General features: G+C 41.1%; 1 gene segment (V, D, J or C); it reads left to right on the forward strand.

Moving 5' to 3' along the window:
• Positions 1 to 1,146: 1,146 nt before the first annotated feature.
• On the forward strand, positions 1,147 to 1,697 carry LOC101788358 (Ig heavy chain V region 1B43-like). The segment is given in 2 exon segments: positions 1,147 to 1,281; positions 1,366 to 1,697. Coding segments are annotated over 2 exon segments (378 nt in total).
• Positions 1,698 to 12,640: the final 10,943 nt, after the last annotated feature.

Genomic DNA, 12,640 nt, shown 5'->3' on the forward strand with positions numbered 1-12,640 from the left:
TGTACTCCATGCTGAAGAGATCACATATGGAATGACCCCTTCATCTGTGCCTTTTTACACTGGAGGTCAAAATGTGCAGCCCTCATTCTCACGGTCTCCCTGTGAGGAGGGATGGAGCAGGGCTCTGCTCTCCATCACGACTCACTTAGGAATCCTCAGCCCCAGTTTTTGACTCAAAGTCAAATTGATAAGGATGTCAGTTCATGGAAGAATTCTTCAAAAAGATCTAATTAATGGCATTGGTAGATTCCATCTGTTTGTGGTGACCTTAGAAAATTTGTAACGTGTTTCCTGTGGAACTGAGTGGCAAGAAATCATGAGAGTCGTTGCTGTATTGTACTGGAAAACATTTCACTGAATCCCCCGTGCATCAATAGTAACCAAGAATTGTACAATTCTGGCTGAAAAAAAGATAGGAAAATCAGAGATAAGTTTTAACTTTAGGGACATTGTCATCATGAGCATAGTGTTTACAATGCATAATTGTTGAAAAAGGGACAACTCTAATTAGGTAAGCATTTGGAATTTAGGAATTACCTCCAGGAAATGAGAGAGGAATGTGAACCTAGAAAGGAAAGGACACCCAGCATCTACACAAGATCAGGTGGGGAGAGACACTTAACACAGACAGCCGCCTTTCCTCCCCGGTCTGTGAGGGAGGCACAGGACCCACATCTTCATCTCCAAAGCCTGCAGACTCTGGTCAATGGGACCTGGATCACAGGGCATCTTAGAGCAGGAGGCAGGAGGACCTCTCTTGACAACATTAATGGTGGTGAAATGAGCTCTGCAGCAATATGAATAGCACCAGAGGGGAGACTTGGGGAGAGAAGTAGAGGGCTGTGCTCATCTTCATCCTGTGGAAGGAGCACCAGAACCCATGTGAGAGGGCAGAGTTAGGCTGGGAACAAGATCGGAGCAGGACTGCAGGAAGCTGGTTTGGGGTTGGGAAAGAGGGGCCACAGCTCTGCTTCTTCCACTCCAGCGAAGGCAGCTTCACACCTATCACAGATGTGGACACCATGCAACTGTAAGGGAGGAGATTCCTCTCTGCACCACAAGGACCACAGACAACCTGGCCTGTGCCACAACATCATAAAGGAAAAGGGGCCTCCCTCATGCAAATTTGTCTCCGAAATTTAGACTCAAATTCCCCTCTTGGGCTGTTGAAGCTGACAGCTCCTTCCTGAGACACCTGTAAGATCTCAGCAGTAGGATAAGTTGTGGCCTAGAATATGAAATTTCTGGGTCTTCTCCTGTGCCTGGTGACAGGTCCTCATGGTGAGTGTCCTCAGTGTCAGTTATGGGCCCATGGGAAAATTAGGAAAACAGTTGGCAGATAGGAAATTTTACCCTTGTTTCCAGGTATCCTGTCCCAGGTGCAGCTGCAGGAGTCCGGTACTGGCCTGGTGAAGCTTTCGCAGACCCTGTCCCTCACCTGCATAGTCTCTGGATTCTCTATCACAACTAGTAGTTATGAGTGGCACTGGATCCGTCAGCCTCCAGGAAAGAGCCTCGAGTGGATGGGAGCCATAGGTAGCAGTGGTGGCACTGGGTACAACCCGTCCCTCAAGAGCCGCATCTCCATCTCCAGAGACACAGGCAAGAACCAGTTCTCTCTGCAGCTGAACTCTGTCACCGCAGAGGACACAGCCACTTATTATTGTGCAAGACACAGTTGTTTGATGCAAGTGTGAGCCCATACATAAACCTCCCTGTAGGGAAACTCATATCCGGCAGGTGGCGCGCTATACATACTGCTCTAAGGAACCACCTCCACCCTGTGCTAACAGCCTAGAGGGTTTTTTCACTACTCAAGGGGCAGACATTCTACGGACTTTCTATGTCACTGTTCTTACAGGGTTATATATTCATGGTATCACTCTTTTATTCATTTCCCCATATATCTCATTATGATTTTCTCAACACATTTAGAATGAAGCCCTTGTTCATAGTGCAAGTGATTATACTATCTCAAGGATTTTTAGGTGTAGAAATATTTAACCATGATAATTATTTCTCTATTGCCTGGAAGTCTGCATTCCACCCTCCATTGCATCTGCATGGAATCTCACCCTGAAGGGCACTTCCCCATTCTGTTCATGCCGAGACATTTACTCTGAATGGCTAGATAGCACTGTGTGTGTTAATCTGAGTGTTCACCTGTTATTGGAACTGTTCACTTCCCACCCTTGGTGATGTAGGTGGATGCCCTGGAGAGCTGTGGTAGATGCCGCTGTGGAGGGGCCTCACTCACCAACTGATTGTTAAGAAACCATCACACTGTCACACATACTGCAGTCCTAGGACACTGTCCAATCAGTACGACCCTCATCCATAAAGGAAATGAAGTTTATATCTTTGTGATTGCAATACCATTCATTGCACATACTCCTGGATGTATATACTCCCTCCTACATGATACTAGAGATATATAATACCCACATTTTTCATATCACTACATCCAGAAAATACTATTAAAGCATCCAGGGACTACAGGGCTATGAATCAGCTAGGGAAAAATTAGAAATATCATAAATTTTCTTATAGAGATGAACTTACAGAGAAAATATTTTTATAATGGGGTCACAAATAATTTAATACTGAAAACCTCATTCAACTGTATGCTTAAGTTGATCTCACTGTATGCGGGTAAAATTTCTGCAAAGCTCCATTATAAAAGACAAACAATAACTCTAGCAAACAAACAGCACAGAAACCAAGTCAAAAGTTCAAAATTTACTGCAAAGTTTTAGTGATACACTAATGTTGGGACCACGCATAGAGGTATGTGGAAGAAATGTCCTGCACAAATGACACAATAAAGCTTATTTTTAATGACACAGTGATTGAACACCAGAGCAGAACAAAGGAAACATAATAAATTCCTTAACTGGACAAGCTATAAATACCACAGGTTTACCAGAGGGAACACAGAGGACACATAAAGGGAGCATGTGATAAGGAGAGAAGTGTAGATGGACAGAAAACAGAGCCTGCTCAACAGGAAAACAGAAAAATGATCCAAAGTGGATTAAGAATCTTCCACTCCCACCACATGAAGAGAGCGGGGATTTGAGAGCTTGACAGCATCACACATGGAAAACGTGACCTGGAGTCTCATTTCTCAGGGTATCCTCAAGTGTCAGTCACAAATATTTTAGAGCCAGGGTCAGTCACCACCCATGAGGCTCCTGAGTGTCCAGTAACACTGAGGGCAGAGGATGCAGACAGCCTCAGGTATGATGAGCCCACGCACAAGTCCCTGCAGACATTCACAGGACCATCAAGGGATGCGCAGGGCACATGGAGCACAAAGGATCTACAGGAGAGCCGATGAGAATAACTGAAGGGTTTTCTTTCCACTATATTGTCCTCTCTGCCAGGACAATGGAGGCTGGAGTAGCTCTCATCTCTAAGCCTACAGTGCTGTGTGTTCATGGAGGAAGCCATTTTGCTTTTTAGCATCTAGCTCAGGTCAAGATTCACTTCTTGTTCTTCAATGATGTCTTACTTAAACCCAAGTGACTACACAGTGTAACTCAATGTTTGGTCTAGAAATACCTGAGGGTTACTCATTCCCTGTTAAGTACCCATCTGTCAGCCACTGTCAGGTAGATCTCCAAGTCATCCAATCCAGGTCCAACCACAGCCCTTTGATTCTAAAGTATATGAAACATTTTCTATGTGGATGTGTTTGTCCACACATTGCTATAGATCCTTTACCTTCCCTGAGAACCTGACAGAAGACACAGATCACTGCTACTGAAGCTGCTCACCTGCTGACTCAGGGCATCTTCCCTGTCACCCTCAACTCTCTGTTTCCTGACTCCCTTTCCAAGTCCTCCTCCTCAACCTGCTATTCAGCAGGGAGACTGTGGGGCCCAGTCCATCTGCTCCTGGCCACACTGCCCTTTGTTCATGTTCAGCACTGAGTAGAATTCTTGCAGACACTCTCCCAACAGCACTTAGATGGGCAAAGACTGCTGTCTTTTTAAGCTTATTCAAATTGTATGAAACTTAAAACAGTCATGTTTGTTCAAGTAAATTTTATTTAAAAGCTAATAAGAAAAAGTATTTAAAGAGCAATGAAGAGTTTCTGCCTAATTTTGTGTTCTTAGAACCCTAATTTTGTGTCCTCAGAACACCATCTGCAGATGGTGTTTTAGCCTGGGGTAAGGATCAACTCCATTCAGAGAGTACCTGGTATCCAACGATGTGTGTCAAATGGGGCAGTGAGAAGACAGCTTCTCATGCTGACACTGCCAAGTCTACACCAGCACCCAGAAGTCTGCTTATTGTAGTTGACCATGGCTATACTTGTGCTGGTGACAAAGGGCTGGCTGTGTTGGGTACTGCAGCAGCAGCATCTTCTCTGTCCCATTAGAAAAGCAGTTGTTTGGCCTCAAAATTTCACAGCTTCAAAGCCATGGTCAGACGTTCTCATGGTTTCTAGGATTTTCCTAAGTGCAATGGATGACAACACAACACATACCCTGTGGACTGTCCAAATTCCCAAAACTTGCAAAAGAGAGAAGAGCCTGGGTTCTGAAAACCCCTACAGAGATGTGCTCCGGGCATTTAAAGCTATTCCTCTATCCCCATTTTCCAAGACACAGCCTTCAGTGGGTGACTATTCATACCACAACACCAACTCTATCCATGCTGTCTCAAATGACAGGATTTTGAACATTTCTTTGGTTGAAAACTCCATGGAATTTTTATTATCCATTCATTTCTTGAAGGATACATTGCTTGATTCAGTAACTTAGCTAATGAAAATAGTGCTCCAATAAAAATGATAGCAGATGATTCAGTTTGATATTCCAATTGTAGAAACTTTGAATATATCCTAGCAAGGGAATTTATGGATTATACAGAATTTCTGTAATTTATGTTTATAGAAAATTCATGCCATTTTCTACTGGGGCCAAATCAATTTACATATCCTGCAGAAATGTAACACTTCCCCTTTCTACACATCCTGATCAGTGATCATCATTGTTTTATCATTTATCTTGCACCCATTAAAAATGAAGTGACTGTGAATGATAATACATTTTTCATTTTCATTTACATTTCTAGAATTGTTTTGTTGAGAATATTTTCTGAGCCAATTTGTCCATTTATACTTCCTTTAGACAAACATCTATTGAGATTGTTTTTCAGTTTTTAAACTACTTATTATCATTTTCATTGCTATTATTGTTATCATTATGATTGCTATTATTGTTTCCATTAAGCATTACAGCTTTTTTTTTACTTCATCGTGCATTGTTAGTTTAACCGTGTTGTCATCTAATATAGGACCAAAATGTTCAGATGATGTCTTTGCTTTCTATCCTTTATGCAAACATTATTTCCTTTATGCAAACATTTCTTTCTAGTTTGGTGTCATTCCATTTTAAGATTTTTTTTTGTCAGTTTATAAATGTGAGAGACAGGTTTTTTATCTCATTGTTCACAAGAGGGATACAAATTTTCCCAAGCACCATTTTCTGCAGTGCAGACCAATGTCCAAACCTGTACCTCTGCTCGTTGTATTGAAAATATTTTGGCTGCACAGGGGAGGGTTTGTTTCTCAGTTTTTTATTCTTTTCATTGGTGTACCTGTTAATTTTTGTCAGCAGCATGCTAGTTTGTATCCATATCTGATCTATATCCATTTATATAATCTCTTAGAGTGGTGCCTCATGATGCTATCAACATTGATTTTTTTTTTAATCCAAGAGTATTGTGTTCCCTAGATCATTTTTGTTACCATAGGAATCGAAGGATTTTGTTTCTACTTCAGGGGAAAATACCATTGTTGCTACTACAGGAATTGGGTTAAGTGTACATATTTATTTAGGTAATTCTAATTTTGCATGTTGAGTGATTTCCAAAATTAAGTGGGTAAAGTCTTCACTCCCAGCACCATGTTTAGGGGGTGCTATGCACATTTGAATTTTGTCCTTCTGGGAGCTCTCCAGGTACCTGGATCATGCACTAGAAGGGATCCTGGAACCCAGGTGCCCGCCGTGCTCTGTCTGCTCTGCTGTGGGAGGCAACCTCTTGTTTGTGCTCATCTCTCACTGTCATGTGCCACCCTTCACTGTTCTCATCAAAGGCCAAAACAACCATGTGGCAAGGGCTTTATGAACAAAACCATCATTGTACAGGAAATGGTACTGAGAACCCATGAATGGGATCAAACCAAATTAAAAGTCAACTGCACAGCAAATAATAGAACTAGTAACAGTGTGCAGAGGCAAAATCACAGTTCCCTTATGCAGGAAAACTTGCACGCATCCTGAGAAGAGGAAAGATGAGGAATTGCCTAAAAAAGGAAGAATGACATTATTATAAGTGTATCAGAATTTAAAAGCCACAGTAGTCTTATCACTCTGTTTAGTTTGAATATATTTTGTTTCAGTCTGTCTACTCATATGAGATTTGAGGGCACAGACCCAAAAATAACAGGTTATACCTCAGTAACTATCCTGAATTTCCTATTAACTTAAACTGAACCCTGTATTACTTACATTGTTTCACTATGACTGACCTTATTTGAAACTGGTTTGTTAGACCACTATTATGCCTTGACTGATTTTATTTGAATTTGATATGCTTGGTAGTATCAAGTCTAAGAGTAAAGACAACTTCTCTGAAGATGACAAGATGTAAAAGATATCCATTCCAGTTTTGATTATTAACTGCTTTCAAGTCTTACAATGTCTCCAAAGATGTATTTTTATAAAAATAGCTATGTAATGCTATGCTTAACTATATAATGCCTGATGATGTGAACAATTCTATTGAAAATAACAAGAGAAAGCATAGTAATTACTGTAGATTACCTAATATTGTGGTCTTATATGTCTTTTTCATTTCATCTTTTTCTAGGAATTTGTTTTGTTGTCTTGTTTTGATCTGTTTTTCTCTAAAATACAGAAAGGATAGATATACATGTAGAGATTCACACATGGGAAGAATTTCTAAACTATGTATGGGAACAGATTATATAATATATGATGTAAGGAACATGTAAGAAGAAGAGACACTAAGAAACCCAATGCTAATTCTGTAACATTATGGTATAAAATCTAGCAATACTATTATTCACTGTTCAGAGTGATATTAGTCTAAGTCTATTATGTTCAATTTCAGCATATGTAAAGATAAAGACAGCTACTTCGAAGAGAATGAGAGACATTATTGTAGTCATTATTGACTTCCCCAAAATCAGGTCTTGAAGACCTAAAAAGCCTTCATCATCCTGTAATGATTTGATTAGTTCTATAATGTTCAGTATATATTCAATGTGTGTGAAATTGGGGACAACTATTTGGAAGAAAACTAGAGACAATAAGATAGACAGTGAAGATCTCCAGTGGACTGGCTTTGAAATCTGTTTCTTTAAATTGTTTCTCTATGAACTGTTTTGTTCTGTTTTGACATGTTTAATCTTACCCTCTTTAAGATAAAAAACAAGTGTATGGGACCGATAACCATATTACTAAGTTTTTGTTGGATCATTGAGCAGAATAGTTTGCAGTGTCATTATTTGAATATCACTTTGTATGCTTTAATTTTGTAACTTGAACAACTATTTCTAAGATGACAATATTTAACTTATCAACTAGTGATTTCTTACTGTTATTTTTCTGAAATTCTGTATTATTTCTAACCCCTTTTCTGTTTTTTTTTCTCTTTAAATAAAAAAAAACTTGCAAGCATTTCTGCTATGCCAGGTCTATCCTGGTGAGGAGCCCTGGGAAAGTGCTGTGAGACCACTTTCGTGAGCACACTGCTCTGCACAGAAGCTGCAAGAGCAGATGCTGGAGCTGTGCAATTGCCAGAGAAACCTCAGGGTAGTCAGAGCCTCACACTCCTTTCCCATCCTCACTGACAGTGTGGTGGATGTAGCTGCCGAGGGGACCTACCTGTCTTGATGAAGTTTGTCCATGAATCTCATGTCTTGGGAGAGGGCTCTGTGAGTCTCCTGCCTTCTGAAGCTGATGCAGAAATTCTGGCCGTGAAATTTCACATCAGAGAAGCTGTGAAATGGGGTCTAGGTACGCAGTATTGTGCTGGCCAGGCACATTGTGTCCAGTGCATTTTGTTCTGAAATGAAAGTTTTTGCCTCCAGACTTTGACATAAATGTCCCTAAGCCATCTACACACTCTACTCTTCCTGTTCCTCAAATACGTGGTTGGAAAAATCAGTGCTTTCATTGGGAGGGTCATGTGCATTAAGAACAATTGAGAAGCTTAGTTCTTTATTCCATCTGTCAACAAAACTACTTTTAGAATATGGGTGCATATTTTTTGTTCTTTTTCAGGAGAGTGAAGAGCAGGGTAAAGTACAGAAAGAAATATTTCATTCTCAGTGGAAGGTATGATGTATTTTAAGTTTTAGTGGATCTCCTGCATGCAATAGTATTATATTTAGATGTTATAGATAGTGACAAAAATAATATAGTTTTCAATAGTACTAAATAGTACAGTTCTCCAAACATTTGTACTGTGTCATTAGGTAACAGATTTTGATTTTATTATCATTATCATCTTTAAAATTGACTTAAGTTTTACAAGTTCCTTTGGTAAAAAAATCACCAGGGACAAACATCTGATGTCTTTTTTGCAACCAGTAGGTTTAGGTTGGGCCTTATAAGTGATTCTGCAGCATTGATATCAGCCTGCAAATTTGGGGATTTGACGTATCATGATAACATGAGTATTTAAGCTCCTAGGAAGAAGGTGCAGATTGAGTCTGTCTTGAGGATTCCTAGCATTCCCAGACAGCAGCACTGAGCCCCAATTTGATAATGCTGAGAAGGAAATCAGTAGAGTTGCAAGGTTATACATTTTCAGGGTGAGTCAGTGGAGAAGGGGAATGGGTTTGAGTCAGGACCCCAACATGAATCCTGACACTGATGTGTCCATATACTGTGAATTTCCGTTGTGTGTTGAGCATGTGTGCACACACACCTGTGATGCAGGTAACTCTCAACATGTTATCCCTGGGAATTGCATGCTGGTTTCCATCCCCTCCCAAAGCTGCCCTTCATCTGAGAGCACACCCAGCTCCAAAAGGCTCTTACCACCACCAATGTCCTAACCTGGAATGACAGGATGTTTACCTGGAGCAGTGGACTCCACAAAGGGCACTGGGATCTCTGAGGGCTCAGTCAGCATCCTCCACTCAGAGGCAGCCCCCCAACAGGGACCTCCCCTTTCTCCCTCAATCTTTCTCAACAGCAGTGCGTTCCACATTCACATGCTCCATGGAGCACCCAAATACTGGCTTAAATTCAGGGTCTTTCTCAGATTTTTTGTGAGGTGTTTGTGGACCTGCTAGCCAAGAGCAATGAACAGTGTCCACTCCTGCTCTGTGTTGGTGGCTCCCATACATGAACATCACAGGGTCTCAGCCAGGACAAAGCTGCACCTGAGCTCAGCACTCCCTGTGGTTCTTTCAGCTGCAGCTTCAAGAGTCAGAACCTGAGCTAGTGCAGCCCTCATAGGCCCTGCATTTCACTGGGCCCTGTTTTTTTACTCCCTCAATGATGGTGTCTCTGTGGGCTGTAACCATCAGCACAGAGACAAGGAGACTGAACAGAGGGAGTGGGATGATGAGAGTGGACATCCAGCTGATCACCCATCACTGACTTGTCAGAGCAACATCACAGGTGCCACAAATGAGAATCAGTTCTCTTCTCCCTGCAGCTTAAATCAGTGAACAAGGGAGACCTCACACTGTGTACTACAGTGCAAGAGATACAGTGGGAAAACATCAGTATCTTCTCAGACACAAACTTCTCCACAGGGGTGCTGGGGACTGAATGAGGTATTCAGTTGTAGCAAGGGGTGCCAAGGACAAAGACTGATGCCTCATATCAGAAGGGGAATCCGGAGACTATTAGATGATGTGCTAGAGGAACAGAGGGCCCTGGGGATGCATAGAGAACCAGGGGTCAAAGGGACAGGTGCAGAGAAGCAAGTTGGAGAGCCGGATTCTGGTCAGCCTCTGGGGTTTTCTTTCAGGCTTAGTATTATGTGAACTGAGCAGTGCATCCACTCCAGGTCACACAGGAGGTTTCCACATCCCAAACTGCAAAGGATGTAAGGGTTTTGTTGATGATCAATTATAACACACACATGTACAATTATGTTATATATTCATTTATCTTCATCTGAAAATATGTGGAAGGGAAATTATAATTTTCTTATACTGTAAAGAGCTCTGACTTTTAGGATCTTAGGTGTTTTGGAAAACCCAGCCTTCTTGATCATCACCATAAATTTATATGCTAATTCTATGAGGAAATAGTGTCTCATGCAGGGCTAAATATTTCAGTTTAGGAAAATGTGGAATAAAGGAAGACACAGGTAGGACAAGTAATTGTTATAACCTAAGCCCCCCTAACTATCCTAAGGTCTGTTCTAAGGTATAAGCCCACCTGCTGCTTCCCCTCCCCTTCTCCCTTCAAATCTAACTAGTTTAAGTTTTAACTTCCTAAAGGCCATAAAACAAAGGCCTGAGGTAATAGCTCCTGACAACCCGGGTCTTCCCTACCCGGTAGCCTGTCACAAGTTGTGTTAATTGCATTAGATTGTATTAGATTGTACATTCTTCACAAAAATAGCTTTGTTTGTATCATAGCAATACCTGTAACTCGGCCTTACTGTAAATGTGTGTTTTCCTTTCCCTCTGGGCAAAGGATTGATATGTTAATCAATGCTCTCCTCTGTAAAGAATTGTAAAATCTTACCTAATTGATATGTTAACCACTGTTGCCCTCTACAAATAACAGTTGTGGTGCTAAAGTAAGGTAACTAAGGTTGTTAATTGCTGTTAGACTTCTCTATTCTTTGCTAAGAAAAACAAGATTTCTTCTTATCTAAACTTGCTAGTATGCAGGGAGACTTGCAATTGCCGTTTCTGCTTTGTAGTGCGTCACACCCCCATCCCCCTCCTTACATTGTGTGACCAGCAGCTGTGAGGTGCACAGTCTCCAAATTGGCTCCCGGAGACTGGTCACCAGGCCTAGATTTTACCTAATAAAGCCTTTGCTTCTCAAATTTCAATTTCTTGCTTCCTTGGATTTTGTACCGGGATCCGAGTTATCACAGTAATAGAAAACTACATGAGAATTTATGGGTACTGCTTCATTACTTATCTTGACCATGAAAATGATTATATCAATGCTCAACCAATTATATATGTGTCAAAATGTGTTGATCTATCCATAATTAAAATAATTATGTATAAATATAAAATTATTAGGGGAAATTAAGTGTAACAGATAATAAATCAAGATATGTCACACTCTTGAACATATGCTTGGAGGAATACTGGGTCTCTATTTATTATTAAAAACACAGGCATGCAGAAAAATTACCTCATGTTCTCTCACCTGAGGAAGAGGTTGGGCAATCATCGCTAGTCATGATTACTCTGTCTTACAGGTCTTCAAGTACAAGTTCAGCGCTCTGGGATGATTTCTAGTCCCAAGTACATAAAAGGTTTTAATTAGACATGAGCTTATAGCTCATAGGTTTGTTGTGCTTCTAACTATATGCACATCTGCAAAGCATAGAAAATGAAAAACATATTAATTGCATACATATACAACTATGATAAAACTTACACATTTTATTCACAACACAGACACATAGAGAATTCATGTTCTCATTAGTATTTTGATTATTGCAAAGTACCACCCAGAACATTCTCATGTGCACTCTACCCTCCCTATCTAAGGCTTCCACAGAACAGGGGTTTGTGTAGTTGGGGACCCAGCCCAGCCTGGATCCTGAAGCTCTGCAGAGGAGCCATGACCTGGATACCAGCTGTATCAGCTCTGGGACCAGGATTGAACAGATATGTTGCACTGTGGAGTTTACGATGAGCTGGCTTTTCTATCTTGGTGTCTTAAGTTAATTCGTGGAGAACAAGTGATACTGAGTGTTTGAGTGGACATGATCGGGAGAAAAAGCTCACCTGTGTGACACTTGATGTGCATATGTCTCTGTGTTTGCAGGTGTCCATTGTGAGGAGCAGTTGGTGGAGTCTAAAGGAGGCTTTGTGCAGCTGGGGGCATCCCTGAGACTCTCCTGAGCACCACCCAGATTCACCTTCTGTGAATACTGGATCCTCTTGGTCCAGCAGCTCTGGGAAGAGGCTATATTGTGTACCAGTGGTAGTAGCAAGCAGTACCCCAAATCTGTGCATGGTTGATTCACCATCTCCAGAGGGAACTCTAAGTGCACACTACATCTCCAAATGAGCAGCCTGAGATCTGGGGACACAGCCATACGTTATTATGCAAGACTCAAAGGAAGGGGACATCAGTGTGATCCCAGAAACAAAGCTTCCTACAGGGCACTGAGGACCAGTAGGCAGCAGTCAGGTCAGAGAGAAAGCACAGAGTCTACCTCAAAAGAAGATTTAGAAGGAGGTAAACAGCCATTTCTTATCGGGATATAGAACTTGTTCTTCATACAATACTTACCCCAGATATCGCAAGTTCATGTTAGTCTCTTGAAAGTCTCTGAGTGAGACATGATTGTTGGTCTAGAATTTATCCTTCCTTATAGCTGTGTAGTGGTCCATTCTATATAACTACATTTTCTTTATTCTTTCATATGTTTA

This window comes from Cavia porcellus, unplaced genomic scaffold (genome assembly GCF_034190915.1).
Source record: "Cavia porcellus strain 051 isolate PalLab524CR breed Dunkin Hartley unplaced genomic scaffold, mCavPor4.1 scaffold_8, whole genome shotgun sequence".
Lineage (NCBI taxonomy): Eukaryota > Metazoa > Chordata > Mammalia > Rodentia > Caviidae > Cavia > Cavia porcellus.